The sequence below is a fragment of the Peromyscus leucopus genome, chromosome 14 (genome assembly GCF_004664715.2).
Source record: "Peromyscus leucopus breed LL Stock chromosome 14, UCI_PerLeu_2.1, whole genome shotgun sequence".
Lineage (NCBI taxonomy): Eukaryota > Metazoa > Chordata > Mammalia > Rodentia > Cricetidae > Peromyscus > Peromyscus leucopus.
Genome location: NC_051075.1, coordinates 58,512,398 through 58,530,804, shown reverse-complemented (window position 1 = coordinate 58,530,804; position 18,407 = coordinate 58,512,398). Strand labels below are relative to the sequence as shown.

The 18,407-nt window shown below is 39.8% G+C and overlaps 1 protein-coding gene across 1 annotated transcript in view; it reads left to right on the top strand.

Moving 5' to 3' along the window:
* The window catches only part of LOC114698814 (centrosomal protein of 128 kDa-like), a 120,662-nt gene that overhangs the window by 40,507 nt on the left and 61,748 nt on the right, over positions 1–18,407 (top strand). The window contains exon 2 of the mRNA XM_028877665.2: positions 5,047–5,096. Within this exon, the coding sequence (XP_028733498.1) occupies positions 5,047–5,096 (50 nt within the window). The remainder of the gene's footprint in view (positions 1–5,046; positions 5,097–18,407) is intronic.

Here is an 18,407-nt window from a genome sequence, read left to right as displayed (position 1 = left end):
TATGTATTCGAAGTATAGACTAGATAGTGTGTATTTCATGTATAAATAGATTTCTTCTTCTTTAAGAAAGTGAAAATTTGGGGTTACATTATTTCTGCTCTCTCTTCTATTCTTTTTTTTTTCAAGACAGGGTTTCCTGTGATATCCCTGGCTGTCCTGGAACTCACTTTGTAGACTAGGCTGGCCTCAATCTCATAGAGATCCACCTGCTTCTGCCGCCCAAGGACTGGGATTAAAGTCATACACCATCACTGCCCAGCTTTTTCTATTCTTTAAATGCCAATAATTACAATATTGTAGAAAAAAGATAAAGAATATGAAGAAAGAAGATAAAATGACCATCGTCTAGTGCATGCAGCTATGTCTCTATCAGAAGTACACCTATAGGAAGCTAAATCCATCATTTGTGCTCCCCTGTGGGATGTCCTATGCTACTTTGATTTTATTACACCATAACTGCTGTCCACAAAGAAAGATATACAGACTAAATTTTAAATATTGAACTTTTGAGAATTGATGGTATCCACTGTTCTTAGTAAAGGATAGGACACATAGGAACATGGAGCAGGGCCTCTGCATGACTAACTAGGCACATCTGCTCACAGTGAAGGCATCTGTCTAAAATCCAATGCCCTTCAGCCCAAAGTGTTGTCATAGATGCTGCTGTATCTCAAGTGCCTTCCTCTCAGCATCAGCTGCCCCAAGTTATGATGGGAATGAAGTGTTTTATACTAAAAGGTTAAAAGGGAAAAATCATTATTTCTAAGCTTGATCTTCAAAATTTTTAAGAAGAATCAAGTTGCTAGTTAGGTGTGGTGGTCTTGCTGCTTAATGAAGAAAACAAGATAAGACAGTGTTGAATTTCCTTAAATAGTCAAGTGCTGCAAAGACTGCAAAGGAAGTGGTACCAAAACATCTTACCAAATCTGTTGTCATGATGTGTTACCCTAACTAAGTATGCCATCTGTTGTAGAATATTATTTTAAGGTGTGATACTTCTGTTTATGTTGCATTTGTTTAACTCTGTGAAGCTGTGTTACTTTGCCTGTCTAAAACACCTGATGGTCTAATAAAGAACTGAACAGCCAATAACAAGGCAGGAGAAAGGATAGGCAGGGCTGCCAGGCAGAGAGGATAAAGAGAAGGAGAAATCTTGGAGGAGAGATCAAGGAGCAAGAGAAGGTAGAAGAAGTAGCAGGACTCCAGGGGCCAGCCACCCAGCCACTCAGACACACAGCAAGCCATGGAGTAAGAGTAAGATTTACAGAAGTAAGAGAACAGAAAAATCCCAGAGGTCAAAGGTAGATGGGATAAGTTAAGGAAAGTTAACTAGACACAAGCCAAGCTAAGGCCAAGCATTCATAATTAAAATAAGCCTCCATGTGTGATTTATTTGGCAACTGAGTGGCGGCCCCCCAAATGAGCAAAAACAACCAACAGTATGCCATGAAAACACAAATTGGATCCAAATAAAACTAGAGTCCTAGTTCCCATCTATGCTTTCCTGTTTTTTTTTTACCCCCCTAGGAAAGATTTCTCCTCACTATCTATCATAATGAGTTAGCATCAGCTAATTTAAAAACTGGTGCCAATCCACGGAAAGCACTCAGGCTGCTGCGCTTTTCACTAAGTTCTGTTCATTAAGTAATGTCGATAGAAGCTGTTCAGTCACAGCAGCTTCCATGGCAGTTGATTATAATAAAATAATAAAGGGAATGTGAGAGCATGGGGTGCTGAGCAAGGGAGCAGAGATGCCCTCCAGCTTCTCATCCCAATCATTTCTTCTGACGCCTTGGGAGAGCAAAGGAGATTTCTCGTTATGAAGAGGGGCCTAGCACACTGGTGGGGAAAGTGCTGAGTTCTTTCACCTGTGTAGCAGTCTTACCGTATTCTCCTAGCTTCCTTCTGTTGGCATTAGAGTACTGCTTCTCAGCCATGATCAGGAGCTCGACTTCCCCAACGAAGCCTCATAATCCTAGTCTTTATTCCCATTAAAGGTATCTGAACAACTCAATTTGGGGGTTTTAAGTTAATTTTCAAAGGTAGAGAGGCAGAAAGATGGGGAAGTCCTGAATGTTGATATCAGAAGATTCATTCCTAAAGCAAATCAGAGGAATACAAATATGTGCACTTGGAAAATTTATGTAACAAAGCTGGGTGGTAGTTGCTTACACCTTTAATCCCAGCCTTCTGGAGGCAGAGGCAGGCATATCTCCATAGGTTCGAAGCTAACCTGATCTACAAAGAGAGTTTAGGACAGCCAGGGATACATAGAGAAACCCTGACTCTGTCTGTATATACGTGTGTGTGTGTGCGCGCGCGCGCGCACACACACACACACACACACACACACACACACACACACACACACACACACACACACACACACACAGCAGGCTTTTTCTATTTGACCACCAACCAGCTCCTAAATCATGACACAGAGACTTATTAGTTTTGAATGCTCAGCCTAGCTTAGGCTCATTTCTGGCTAGCTCTTTTAACTTAAAATAACCTGTTTCTCTTTATCTACTCTTTGCCTTGGGGCTCATTACATTTCTTACTTCTGTATATCTTATTTTCACTGCTTCTCATGTCTAGCTGGCTGCTGGCTGCCTCCTTCTGGAGTAACTCTCTCCTCCTCCTCTCGTTCCTCCTTTTTCAAGCCTAGATTCCTGCTCCTATTCTCTCTCCCTACCAACCTTGCCTATCCCTCTTCTTCCTAGCTTTTGGCTGTTCAGCACTTTATTAGACCAATCAAGTGCTTTAGGTAGGAGGGTGAAACAGATGCAACACATCTTTACATAATTAAACAAATGCAGCATAAACAAAAGTAACACATCTTTACATTGTAAACAAAGGCAGCAGAAACAAGTTTAACACACCTTCACATAGTTAAAGTAATATTCTGCAGCATAAACAAATGTAATACATCTTTGCCTAGTTAAAATAATATTCTACAACGTGTGTGTGTGTGTGTGTGTGTGTGTGTGTGTGTGTGTATCAGAAGATATAATTAGTGAGTGGTGCAAGTGAGTGAGTGCTATGCTAGATAGATTATAATTTAGGTGCATGAGGCTCTAGGCTTGGGCTTTAACTAACTAGGTTAGTTATTATTTCATGTATTGTGAGAGCAAACAATAAAATTACTCATGGGGCACTAGCCACACTTTGTGGGGACAGTATTGTGCTCCTTTACCTCTTTGGTTGTCTTATCCCGTATTCTCCTAGATTCATTCCTAGTTTGTTTCCATGCCTTGTTGCTAAAAAACCTGAAATGCTAATGAAAACTCTCCCCAAATATACCCTAAAACAGTGCTTTGCTGCTCTCTCATTGATTCACTTTATCATGGGAGGCTTTGGGAGGAGAGTAGTATTGCTTCTCAGCCATGATCAGTAGCTGGGCTTCAGCAAACAGGTTCCGAATCCCAGTCTTAAGTTCATGACTCTGAGTTAGAGTGGCTCAGCTGGGCGTTTTGTGTGCTGTCAGTTGGACATCAGTCGGAGCCATCTGTAGTCACCTTCAGATCAGCTGGGCTGCACTGCTTCTGGGCATTTTCTGGCTGCCTACTGGAGCACCCTGGGCCATGTGTCTCTTGTTAGCAGGTTGTGTGGGTCTGGTTCACATGGTAGTGACAGTTCCATGTGAAAAAGTAGAAATGTGCAAAAACCTGTGTCAGAGGTTTTCATGTGGAATCAGGTCAAAGGGCTAGTCTAGCTGCAGGAGGTAGATCCCAGTGCAACAGTAAAGTGGGAGGCAGGATAACTGAGGTCACTGGCCAATCTAGTACACCCCAAGTTTCTTTCCATACATTGTTGCTGAGAAACCGAAATGTCAGTGAAAATGAGCTTCAAAAAATACTCCCAAACAGCACTGTGCTGCCTTATCATTGACTCACTTTTAATTCGGAGAGGCTTTTGGAGTCAAAGTCAGTTCCTTTAAAGAATACGGAACAGAAACTGCCTGTGATTCTCCAGTACAACACTGCATCCTAAGAGGATTGCTTTCTGTCTCTGTAGCCATCGTAGTGCACAGTCTCAAAGAGTCATTGCCGTCCATTATCACGTACCTGTTCTCCTAGAGTTCCAGGGTAGCACCTGCCGAGGTATGACTTACACCGGTGTTACTTTATTCCCTTTATAGTACTTCTTCCTGCTGTTTCTAGTTTAACACTTACTATAATGTTTGAATCTGCCTCTCTGATATGTGTGTTGGATCTCTTCCAGTTGTATTTTACTTTTTTTTTTTTTTTTTTTTTGAGACAGGGTTTCTCTGTACCTGTCCTGGATCTCGCTCTGTAGATCAGGCTGGCCTCAAACTCACAGAGATCTGCCTGGCTCTGCCTCCCGAGTGCTGGGATTAAAGGTGTGCGCCACCACCACCTGGCTGTATTTTACTTTTATGCAGCACAGCCTCTTGGTAAGGTAAACCAGTCACAGTGTAGTGCCATTGTGAATTCTAATGTGAACTGCTAAAGGTGATTCTTGCCAATTCTATCCAAGTTCCGACTCAGCTCAGCCTTCTTCAGGTTTGTGAAATCTACTAAGATTGTAGCACAAAGTGGTATAGCTGGAGGCAGAAAGTTCTGCTCGCCAAATATATTTTCCTTTATGGCAAGTGCATAAATTAACGCACCAGGAAACTATAGCTGCATTCATGCGATACGGCACATTGACTGTTTTGTTTTTTTCTTTCTATTGTTCATTTCTCAGAGACTGTGCCAAGCTCTTGGTCAGTTATACCTGTAATACATCCCACTCTCTCAGTATAAAATGATAACTAATAATAGAGTGTTCTGCTTCCATTAATAGCACTCACTGTTTTAGGTGTTTAAATATGGTTGTAAAAAAATGACTTTGGGGTGGGACCTGGCTTGAGAACATGAGAGAAAATGGCTTGTTCCTATTTTTTTAAAGGAATTTTGTGTTACTTGTCAGTTATATAGTCATTGAATCAAATGTTTCTGATATTGGCATGCTATTTTGGTTTCTTAAGAAGCAACCCATTTTTACATTGAATTTTCATGGGTGTTTATTTTCTTATTGTAGGTCTGCTAGAAGAGACTCAAAGAAAAGAAGAAGAGGTGGAAACTCTACAGGTAAAGTCAATTCCCAATAGGGCAAGTGTCATTGTGATACAAATATTTGCTTTTCTGCTCTGTTTATCTGTTCGTATGACCATATTCAGACTGCTCCAACACATGAAGTGACGAGTCCCACATGGGGACATTAAAGTTGAAGTCTGAATTTGCTTCCCTTAGTTGTCATTGAGAGCACTTACCATTCAAAGGGGGCAGGCAGCTCAAGCCCTAGGCTACTCTTGATAGACTTGTATTCCTTAGTTCAATATAATGGGAACCTTGGTATTCAGAGATGAAGACAGCATGCTCCCAAAAAGCAGAGCTGGTAGATGAGAATGCATTTATAGAATGTATATTTTCAAGTCAAAGTCAAACTAATTCTTACTCCATGGGTATCATCTACCAGTTATTAACTAGGAATGCTAACACATTCATGGAAGGCAGGATTTACCTTGAATAGACTCTCAACTTGCCATGGGTGCATGCACATATCTCAGACTGGAAAATTATGTTTGAAAGGTTCTGTTGGAATTCTGATTGAGAGTTCCATGGTCTAAGCAATTGCTGTTCAGTTGGCATCTCAAAGAACTCCCTCCCTGCTTTCCCACAGGGCTAACTTACAAATGGGTAACCCACCTGTCTGTCTTCATTAGAGCAGACATAATCACTCCTACTCACATGACAGAAACAGTTCACTTAATGTCATGTTGGAGATTAAGCACTGTAAATACTTTGGGCATTTAGAGATCTTTGTGGGCCTTGAGCAGTAAAGGGAGACTGGAGGATAAATTAATGAGCTAGCATGAGTGCTTAGGGGTGAATATGTTTGTTTCTGGTAAGTGAAGAATGGGTCAAGTTAGCCACAGCAAGCAATGGAAATAGTTTTTGGTTGGATTTTCTTCATTTGATGATCTATCCACTAAGAGAAAACTGTACAATTGAACTGAAAATGCTCAGCTAGTATAGTTCTGGATGTGTAGTTATGGTAGCATATGTTAGCTATTGATAGTTTTGTATAAAGTTTTTATAAGCATCTTTTCCCACTAAATTAAGATATAAAAAACCATCAAGTATGAGGCCAGGAAGAATATCAAGTATATACCCACCCTGCTCACCTCTGAAATTAATACCAGTTGTGCTTCTTACAGAAAGCACGATGTTACATTTACTACTGGTCCTAGACTAGCATGTGTAAGCATATCTATTGGATATATCTAGACTTTTAAAATGATAGCAAAGATCCTTTATGTTTCCTATAATATAAATCTTAGTATCAGTTGCCTCATTAAGTGTAGTATCCTATGTTGCTCCTCAAATGTTTGTTGATTATTGGTACTATTTTTACCAAAATGTCTATCAGTGCAAAAGAGTAAACAAGCCAAGTCTTCATGGGCGTTTACAGATATACATTGTACAACATGGTGTTCTACAACAGGAGAGTAAAACATTGCCACCACTTTTTCTGGTGGCTAATATCTGGTACTACCCAATTAAATAGGAGGAAATGACACCTCAGAATGACAAGAGTTCAGAGGCACATCATGGAGAAGTCTTAACTGGCAAAGAATAGAGGAAAAAAAAACCTGTGGAAGATGGTTATATATCCCTAAGTTTCTGTACTCCAGTATAAAATCCATAGGTGAGAATCCAGAAAGGACCACTTTAAATAAGTGAGTTCTTAACCCAGTAATTCTATGGGAAGAAATAATTTCCAAAAAAACGTTGACATAGCCGGGCAGTGGTGGCGCACGCCTTTAATCCCAGCACTCGGGAGGCAGAGCCAGGTGGATCTTTGTGAGTTCGAGGCCAGCCTGGGCTACCAAGTGAGTTCCAGGAAAGGCGCAAAGCTACACAGAGAAACCCTGTCTCGAAAAAGAAAAAAAAAAGAAAAAAAAAAAAACCAAGAAAAAAAAAAACCGTTGACAGTAAAGAGTGAAAGTCAAGAGTTTGGGTTTTAAAACCTGGGTCTGCCTCTGAGTCATTGGGTAACCTTGGGCAGCTCAGTTAACTTGGCCTTGCCCATCTTCTTATCTGTGATATCACTTCATAGAACTATCTTCCTAAAGTGTTTAATTTAGAGTAGATCAGTCCCTAAATAGTAACTTACTATCATCCTGTTATACATATGTGTATACTTACACTTATGTGTAACAGTCTGCATTTAACATTATTTTCCTAAGGACTGGTGTGCTTTCTGTGTATTTAATCAGTTTCTATAAAGACTCATTGAACAAATATTTAATGAATGATAGTATTGTACATGGATGGCACTGCTGTGTGCTAGGTAGTTAGATAAGCTGTGTGTCGGTATTATGGATATATTTCTGCCTTCACTCTCAGAATTCATGGAAAACCATTAAATGAATGCTTACAATGAAATATTGAAAAATGCTGTTAGAGAAAATATAAGTGTGTCAACATGTAATAAGAACACTAGTCCTTGTTTTTTGTAGGTAGGGCTGATGAAAATGAGGGGGAATGAGTAGATTGAAAGCAGGTAGGTTGAGCTGGCATGAGGATGATCTCTAAGAGTTATCTAGACAAATTGGGAATCTGGGAAAAGTTTAGGAGGGGAAGCTGTGATAGAAGAGCACACTCCCAGGTTTATGGAACTTTCTGTAGTTCATTATGATGGAAAGTCATGTGTGGAAGAGGAGCAGCAGACAAGAGTAGAGTAAACACAGGTCCAGTGACCTTGTACACATTTGGACTTTACATTTGGTGCATATAAAACCCGTGAAGGGTTTAGAACAACATAAAAACAGTATGATGAAACTTGTATCTCGAATGTATCTGTTTATAAAGTTGAAAATAACTGGAGGCAGGTTAAGATTGAACACAAAGAGGCCACTCCAGCTAGGGGTTGTGAGACTTGCCAAGAGGTGGTGGTGCCTTGCACTAGGTGGCAGCAGCCAGTATGAGGAGGGGTAGGGGCTTCCTACTGTGTGTTATGATTGAAAAGGGGAGGAGGGAGGGAGGGAAGGAATGATGAAGGGAGGTATGGAAGGAAGGAAGGAAATAGAAAAAGAAAAAATGGATTAGCCTTTAGGAAGTAAAACTGTATTAAGCAAAGCTCTTGGCTTGCATGATGAGGCCACTTCATGGATGGTTAAGTTCATTAGCGAATGTCAGATACTGATTATTTTAGTTATTGATATGCTGAAGTTCCCAGGGGTGGGCTGTGTTTGTGTGGTAATCCTGAGTCTACAACTCAACAGGGCTTGAACTGGGCATGAAGAATTGGATGTCACTGACTCTGTTGTCCACAGCATTTGGGTGACCTAACAGTCACAGGAATATGGAGAATGAGGAAAAAAATGAAAGCCTAGGCTGGATCACAGAGAATACCAATATTTACATCACAGATAAGGACAAAAACCTATTAAAGTTGTTGGACTTAAATTAAAAAACTTCAAAAGAAGCTTACTGTGACTGTATTTTTTTGTTTCATATCAAGGGGGAAGTCGACAAGAGAACAGAATAAATATTTGTTATATCATAGGAATCTTTTTAGTTCTGCGTTTGGCCTCAGAACTAAAATTTACTGCTCCCTTAATCTGCCATGCCTGTGGCCTAGCTCTCCTGTGTTTCATTTCCAAGTATCTACTCCTGAGCACAGGCCTTGTCCTAGTAGGCTCTTGGTAAGTTTCTGTAAACTGAACAGATGAACAGCACCCACTCACCTCCTCAAAGCCCACCCATTGAAAAACAGCACTCACCCTGTCATTTTCCATTTAAAAACTTCAACAAGGACACTCAGTTTCTTCCCTCACTCCCCTTTTTTTCTGTCTGCCTCTAGCTTTCTCTCTCCCTTCCTTCCCCCACCCCCATCCTTTCCTACTCCCGTTCTGCCCTCCATTTTCCTTTAACTGTACTAAGTACACACTTTGGCAAGTGTGGGAAGAGTGGCAGGAAAGAGTAAAATGGCAGGAAGAGAATACTATCTTCCAGTCTTCCAAAGAATCACAGACCACGGAGATAAATGTGTGACAGCTGATGGTTACAATGCAGCTTGTAATTACCCAGATTCTGTACTGCAGCTTCACATTGCCTGACTCCTTTTCATGACATTCATTTGCAGTTACATTGTGTGTTGCTATTCCTAAAGCGAAGTAGTGTGGGGTGCAATATCACAGTCCTATTTACATGTGGGTTGGAGATACATAGAAGGAAATGAATCTCATCTCCAATCCCGGTACTGGTAGAAACATTTAAATAGACACAAAGGTAATCCATTTTCCATTAATTTACTGAAATGCACACCCTGCCTTGACATCTTGTTGGTGATGGCTCGTTTTGTTTTCATTTACTCAAGTACCAATCTATGTGGCTCATTTGTCACTGACTTCTAGTTTTTCCTTTGTGTTGCTATGCAGACCCTACAATGCCAAAGTACGCTTGAATAAGAAAACCATCACAGGGCTCTGTCTGAAAAATGTCATAGAACCCATGTAAAAGCTGGCTATGTTGGTGGTGTGCCCCAGTATTGGGGAGGCGGAGACAGGAGGATCCCTGTCTGCTCAGCCAGTTAGCCTTCTTGGTGAATTCCAGACAAGTGAGAGATTCTGTATCAATCAATAAATAATAAAGTAAAAGTAAAATGTGGGCCTTTTCTGAAGAAATGCACTTGATGTTATCCTCTGACCTCCACATACATGTGCACACATATGTGCCTGCACATACACATGGAAACACACACACAAGTACAGCTCAGAGTGCTATCTGAGAGTCACAAGCAGAGAACCCAGCAACTCCTAGGCCCTTCCTCTTTTGCCCATTTACAGTCAGCGTTCTTTCCCTTTTATTTGAAATGGGTTAAAGTTTAGATGAGCATGAGTTTCCTCTTTATTTTCCCTCATGTTTTGGAGTAGCATTATGTATCTTGTGAGTTAGCGGTATGGACAGTTGGACAGTTCTAACTTCTGCACTCCAGGCTTATGTGAGAGCTGTGAAGGCCTTGTTGCCTAGCAGCTCCTCGCTGAGTCTGAATTCTACGTACTCACTGTGTTGTTTGTTGTACCTGATACATGATGAACGTGGTGCCTTTGACTAGAGTATAGCATCAAAGAACCCGGAGGAAGTTCTGGCCCCAGTAGAATCCTCCTGTCCCCTCCTCCTGCCTTCTTCTCTTTCTCTTCTTTCTCCCTCTTCCCCTCCTCTCTCCTCCTATTCCTCCAGCTCCTTTTCCTGTGCTGCCCTGTGTCCTCCATGAACAGCCATATGATTTAAATTCATATTAGGACAGAGCATTGGAAGGAAGTGAGGTATCTGGCTGTCTATGAAATCAATCAGAAGCAGAAAATAGGCAAAAGGATAGGGTTGATTGTGGGCCTGGGTATGAGTATCAACTCCACCATCTTGGAAGAGAGTGGAAGCATTTAGTAGGGGCATCTATAATCCAAATGTTGCCACAACTATTTGGGGACACATTGTTTAATACTATTGAAAGTTTCACTGGAAACGAGAGCTAATCCTTTGTTTTAAATGGAGTTTTGTTTGTTTGTTTATTAAGTAAATCATTAGAAGGTCTTTTTCAGAATTGTGCCCCGAAGGATATTAAGGAATATTAATGACATCCTACTTTTCAGATGATCCATAATAATGTTTAATTTCTATATTAGTTGGCATCTTCTGTTTGAAGCATTTGGTGATGATGATGATGATGATTGCTTTTACAACTATTTTAGAGTTGGAGGGCTAGGTATTAGCTTTTGATTTTTTTCACCTCCATGGTACTTAAGCAAACCGTTTACAATGAATAGGAAGGAGATAATATTTTCTGTGTCTATTACTTTATGCTAGCTACTTAGGAGCAGCCTATGGCAGCACAGAGTATTAAGAGAAAAAAATAGAATAAGGAATGAATTTCTAGTTTATTTTTTTAAATAAGTCTGACAAGTACTAATCTAGAGCTATGGTTCTCAACCTTCCTAATGCTGTGACCCTTTCATACAGTTCCGCATGTTGTGGTGACCCCAACCATGAAATTATTTCATTGCTACTTCATAACTGTAATTTTGCTACTGTTATGAATTGTAATGTAAATGTCTGTTTTTTTATGGTCTTAGGTGACCCCCTCTTTCATATTCGACCCCTAAAGGGTTTGTAACCTACAGGTTGAGACCCATTGATCTAGAGGGTTTTATAATAGAAAATACCAGTATAGAGTTAGCAGGCACATTGTTGAAGAAGGAAAAGCACCATAAATGTGACTAAGACAAGGGAATAAATGCCCTAGCAGAAGCTGACATGACAGTACTTTAATATCTCAGTGGACTGAGGAGATTGCCAGTCCCACTGTTAAACCACCATGGGAGAAACTGGACTAGCGACAGACCACTTTGGTCATTTACAGGGTTCTGCTGTCCATCATGTCCACCAGCTGTAGAATACCTAAACCTTGTCTTTCTCTCAGTCCACAAATGAAGGGGTTGGGGCAGCTGCTAAGAGGCTTTTAAAATTATTTTCACAAGGTCGTAATGGTGAAGTAGATTCTGTCCTCTCATGCAGATGAATTGGAGCAATTCATGCCCCAGAAATACTCATTTTCTTAGGAGATGTGAAGGGTATTTTTAGAATTCTCAGTTTGAAAAGCTGACGAATTGAGATTAACTGTTTAAGGTTTTATTAATCTGGAAGGCCATGTGGTATCCTGTCTGTTCCTAGGATTCCTCTTGAGAGTTACCATGGAGCTTCATCAACCTAGAAACTAGAAAGTATCACATCGCTCACCTACATACATAGTCTTCCCAGGGTGCATCTGGTTGAACTCAGCAGATGACTATGCCTCTGTTTGTTCAGAGGTGTGGGGGTGGAGTGTCCTAAGCAATGGCATCAGCAAAAATAAACATGTATGATTATGGGGGTGGAGTGGCAAGGCCACCCTTTGCCACTTTGAAGGCAAGACAATTAATAGCTCATTAAAATCACTGTTTTCTCAAGAGGTGGAGCGACTTACCAAGCCTCACATTCGGTATGAGGTCTCAGCAGAGATGAACATTAGCAGCATGTCTTGAGGTGAAGCAGGGTCTCAGCTCATTAGATTTGCACACTTCAATTTACTACATCAAGAGGCCTCCAGAGAGCAGGGAGGTAAGCTCAGTAAAGTGGATTCCACCTGATATTTTAGTGGTCATTAAATTTTATCACCCTATTTTACCTGAAACTTGCAACTTAATTTTAATTCCAATTTATGACAGAATAAAACTTGAAAATAGAATACCCCAAGAGAAGTCTTCTCACATCTAATATATAGATGTTGATTGACTAGACTGTTTTCTTTTGAGAATAAAAAAAATATATAAAGGCATGTGGGGCTTTGTTTATTTACCAGTATTAAAAGCACAAGGCCTCAATACTTAGCAGTTATGAGTCCAGTCAATAAGAAAGCCTCCTAAAAGTGAGGCAAAGCATAGTCTTTAAAAGCTCCAGTTTTATTCTGTAGCAAAGTTTACTAAAATACTTTCACTGGGTATCCTTTTCAGACTTTATAAACTGCTCTCACAAGGAGCAAGGTAGGTCTATAAAACTTCATACACCATGTCCCTGGTAGCTGACTTCATAGAGGTAACCCACATCCCTCAGTGACACACTCAGATCCTACTCTGGGCTCCAGAGGCACAGTGCTTGATGTCAATAGCAGCTTGGGTTTTTTTCTGAAAAATGAGAGAGCTGCTCAGCTCGTTGTGGTGTTTCATGGTGCTGGGCTTGTCTGAAAGTCTGCAAGTCTCCAGAGCCAACAGTCCCTTACACATGAGGGTATTTCCACTTCTGTTGCTGGAGTTAAGTGATCATTTTAGCATTGTGCTCCATAATAGTTTACTGCTTACGCCTGTCATGTGACACCCCTAAACAGGACTTCAATGTGGAAAGGCAGCCATGTGAATGTGCTTTATCTTCCACCTTCTGATAACGATGGCAGTTGTGAAAAGCAGTATTTTAATTAATGACTGCTGTAAATAATCAACTTGGAAATGGATACCTAAGACCTTTCTGATACCTAATACCTTTCTGGTTGGAATAAATTTCCATTGACCCATGGATGATTCTTTTGAATTTGTAAACATGAATTGGACATTGCTAAAAGAAACTATAATTGCCATTTCTAGGTTCTCGCCCTTCCCTGTCACTGACTGAGTTTCTAGAATGTGAACAAATACTTCAGAGGATTTCTGAGTATGGGATCTTCAACACTCACTATGTTTAAATTTAACAAATATTTCTGTGACACTTACTAATTCTTGTCAAGATTGGGCTATATCAAACATGGGCATGATGGCTCATGCTTGTAACCCCAGCACGTAGGAGGTTGAGGCATAGGATTGCCCCCAGGTTCCAGGCCAGCCTAGACTACAGGATGAGCCCTGTCTCAAAAACAAAGGCAACTACACTAGCAGCAAAAAGATGGTGTTAAGCCATCCCAGAATGATGTTCTATGCATCAAGGGGTGGAGGTGGGGCAGAATTCTGAATTGGGAGAGATTCTGAATTGATAGCCGTAGAGCAGTTCTTTGGGTCATGCACTGTGCTATTTGTAAGTCTGCGTCATTGTCCTCACACAGCTCTCTAATGTAGACACTGCTGCTCTCATTGATAGATGAAAACACTAAAGCTTGTGTAGCCTGTAGAAACCTACCTGGCTCCTTTGCACTGCACAGAATTTCAGACGACCATGACCACCACCTCTAGTTAGGTTCCTGGAGTTTCTTTTGTTCTTCTCCTCCTTACTCTTTCACTTTTCTTTTTTATAAGATTTATTTATTTATTTATTTATTATATATACAGTGTTCTGCCTGCATGTGTCCCTGCAGGCCAGAAGAGGGCACCAGATCTCATTACAGGTGGTTGTGAGCCACCATGTGGTTGCTGGGAATTGAACTCAGGACCTCTGAAGAGCAGTTTTATTTATGTGCTCTTAACCACTGAGCCATCTCTCCAGCCCCACTCTTTCACTTTTATGAGAATGATTGATTGACAGACACGAGGTATTTAGTATTGTTAAAATATTAGGATTCTACTTCCTCAAAATAAAAGACTATAAGAAATTTTGTTGATTTTATTTTATTTTTTATATTTTTTAGCACATTAAAGAAGTCAGGCAATGCTAAGGATTTAATATCAAGGAAGTGTCTTACTGATTTCCTATAACTTTAAAACTACTCATGAGCCCTTCGAAACCAAGTTTACACACATGCAGTGATGAGGACAATGTTAGATATATTTGGCTACTAACAGGCAAGCAAGATTATAACTCTTGGTGCAAGATGCTGAACAATCCAGAAACCTCAAATGCTTCTAGGAAGGAGAAAGGATCATTTTCCTTTTTTCAATTCTGCACCTTTTCTTTGTGCTTATTCATCATGTTTTAAATAAACAGACTGAAGAAAGTTGTTATTCAAACCCTCCTCAGGCTTCTTCAATTTCAGGCTTAAACCAAGTTCAAACTATTCTGGCAAAAATTAAAGGCACCATTCAAACGTTTCCATAAATTTTAAATTGCATAAAAAGTGATAAAACTAAAGTGAGCTGGAAAAATGGCTAATAAGCATTTCCTCATATCATAATCCATGATTGTTTTCAGATTTTAAAATTAGCTGTTTTGTACCCTTGTTTTCCAGAGTGTCTGTACTACATCTATTTCTGGATTTAATTTCTTCAGATTTTACTGTTTGATTTTAAAGTGTGAGGCCTTTAGTGTGTTAGTAAATGACATGCAATGTCTTTAATATCTCAGTATTCATGCATGAAAGGAAATAGAAAATTTGCCTATGCGCCATCTTGTACATTTATTACCCATTTAGGTTGAATAGACGTCATTTTTAGGAAAGAACCAATAGAGCTGTCACAAGTACAGGCAGAATTGGAGGATTTGGGCTCCAATAAAGAACATGCTGCAGTCTACATCTCAAAAGAACTGGGGTGTCAGCCCTATAGCAGTCTTGTAACTGCATGGCGTCTAGGCTAATGAAGTTCGGGATTGCTCCTTTATCTTTCCTGCTGTTTCCCCAGTGCATTTGAACCCATGGCTTAGAGTTTGCCTGATATTGGAACTTTCTTAACAGCACATACAGCAAAAACACATTCCCTTGTATTCTGTAGTGAAATAAATATAAAAAGATGTACAGATAACAGTTTTTATTTGGACATTAAAGTTTATTATGATGTAGTACATGTTTTGTTGCACTGTCATCTGATAGCTATTAAAGATGAGGTTCAGGAGTGCTCTTCTGACTTCAGGAATTTTAAGGAGGAGGTCTCAGAAAACTTTTTCCAGTGAATCTCTAGACCTGCACACAAAATAGCCATGATAACTAGAAAGTATTTATTACTTGTTTGCTCACAAAACCTCATTTATCAACATGTTGTGTTTCCATTGGCCTCATTTCCCAGACAGTCAAGAAGAGGATTTGGTCAACGTACTTTTTTTTTTTTTTCTTCAAGAATGTGTAGAGTAGGACTTGGGAGACTGAGATAGAGGGATTTTAAGTTTGAGGCCAGCCTGGCATACATACCAAGATCCTGTCTCAATGTAGAGAAAAATGAGAGAGAGAGACAGAGACAGAGAGAGACAGAGAATATGAATTAGATTAATTTGATTTGAGTAGACTTGTATTACAGACTAAGCCCTATCATGTAAGCATGATAGGAAATTCAACAGTAATTTTTAGTCTGTTTTTGACTTTAAATGAAATTAATATTAATCTGTTCTTGGGAGTTTGGGGAAATTTTAAAATTAAGAATGTATGTTAAAATTAGCTAATACAAATTTTGGTACCTAAACTTTGAAAATCCAGTGTTGCTATTTGATGTGGGCAACTGAAAGAAATGTTTCAGTAGACAGCACAGTGAGTACTCTGTGTCCCTTTTGTTCTTAAACCTCAGAATTCAGGAAAAATCTTTCTGACATCTGGACCTTTGCATTGCTACCCACTCGCTGTAATGTACTTTTCCCTGGCCCTTTCAGTGACTTTCCATTTCCATCCTTAAACATCACCTCAGATACTGCCTCTTTATAAGGACTGACCCTGACCAGTCTGTGCACAGTAAACCTCCTCCCACACACAGCCAGGCACAATCCCTAGCACCTTCTTTCTTTATATCTTGACTTTCTCCTTCAAAATGGGAGCTCCACCAAAAAAGCAAAATTATCTTCCTTATTGATGCTATGTCTAACATAGTGCCTAGCTCAATACATGTGAATGAATTAAGTACAGAAATTAGTGAAAACAGAGAGAGGAAGAAAAGAAACAAGGCATTGGAAGGAAATGAAAAATAAAAACTGATAAAAGGAATAAACAATGACCTGAGGAATAGTTTGTAGTTTGCGTATTGGTATTTATGTATACTCAATTTGTAAAAAGTGTTTTAAAGTTGGGTAAAAATACTATGGCACTCTTTCTCTCTTCTCTTCTCTCTCCTCTTCCTTCTCTCTACTACGTGTGTGTGTGTGTGTGTGTGTGTGTGTGTGTGTGTGTGTGTGTGTGTGTGTACATATCAGCTTACCCTCCCTAGAAACCCACAATGACCTTTGTCATGCAGAAAGTAGTTCTTAACAGGCATCGATATCTTTCAATAGCCACCAAGCTATAAAATACCTTCAGTTTTGCATGTCTTAGGCTCATGCTATGCATTGTGTCATGAAAAATGCCATAGACAAAGCATAAGCAATCACCTGTGTTCTAGTAAAGCTCTGTTTATGTACAATGAAATTTTGATTTTATACAATTTCATGTAGTAGTATTATTCTGTGTTGGTTTTGTTCGACCAAATAAAAAGTATAAAGACCATTTCCATGCACGGTCCTGTGCAAACCGGTAGCTGGCTGGATCTGGCCATCTTTCCTGACTCCTGGACTAGCTTCATGACAATCTAATGGAAAAATGCTTGTCTTTTGCAAGATGAACTGGCACAAGATGAAGTGGGGAATAATTCTTTCACGTCTACAAAGGATAAAATTTCTGTTGGTAGGATTTAGGGTAATTTGGCAGATGGAAGGGACGTCTACTGTCATATGATCAGACCTTCCTGGTGTACAGTCACTCAGCATCCTGGGTGTTCCATTATCCATGGTAAACTTGAGAGTCTGAGCAGCACACTTGGTCGTGAGACTGCCCAGGGTGGCTGCTGAAAAGCTATAGTTCTACTTAATCCCTCTCCTCTTAGACCTGCGGAACGAGTATCCCTTCCTCCAGTACAGTTTTGTGAAATCAAGACTTAGGCACATTACGCTAACTCCCTGTGTTCCTTATCACCCTGAAGGGGACAATGTTTGAAATTTCAAGTAATGATTTCTCTAGACTTTGTGGTTTTAAGTTGGATAAGGACTTATCTGGGGAACCATTTCAAACTACTGCATGGTATCATTTTCTATAAATTTAGAAATTCAAAAATTAGTTGGCAATTATGGTCTGTATTTGTGTTACTTTTATAGCTATACTATTTTGAGCATCCCAATAACTTTAAGATAAGAGAGCTCTCAAACTCTTTGATAATTCCCATCTCTCTTGAACAGCCGAATCTGCTATTTAAGCTTCCACCCTGGGAAGAAGCTAGTCAGTCTGCAGTGAGAACTCAGAATGCAGCTCAATTTGAAGATAAAGCAGTTAAGTATGTCATAGATAGGAATATTTAGGATATTTGAATTGAATAGCCAAAAAATGCATCTGCTTTATTTTAGGGCATGCAGGATATTCCAGCCTTCAGGTATGCTTCTCATGGGGACATGTAAACAAAGCATTTACTTGTGTCTTTCCTCTGTATCATTAGATATAGCTTATATCATAGATAAAGCATAGCTTCCTATTGGTTGCCTAAGGGCAGGGGATCTGAGGTTTATCTTGCATTCTTTAACTTTTTTTTGTACCTGTCAGTGTGTATTAAGAAATACCAATTAATAATAGTGCTTTAATCAAAGTCAAACCAAATAGGAAGAAGAAAATGTAACACAAAGTCAGCCAAATAGATTATCTTAAAACTTCCAGCTCAAGTCTAGATTTCTTTCAACTGTAGTCCCCCTGGCATATAACACTGAGAAGTAGCTACACATAGGAGCACACAGAAGGAATGTGGGAACAAAAGGTATGCAACGTGTTCTCCTTTTTCTGACATGTTTCTTGCAGTGTGTTGAGTAAATAACTCTGCATATAAAATAGGATGTGGATTATTGGGATTGCACAGAGATGAGCCATTTAATCACAAGTGGACTGTGTGGTTGTGACATTTAAGGTTCAGCTGTGTGACACACAGGCCCAGTAAATTCAGTCCTCAGGCAGAAGGGGCTTGGGCCAAAGGATCCTATGCTTATAATGCTTTTCTTGTGATAGTTTTGTTC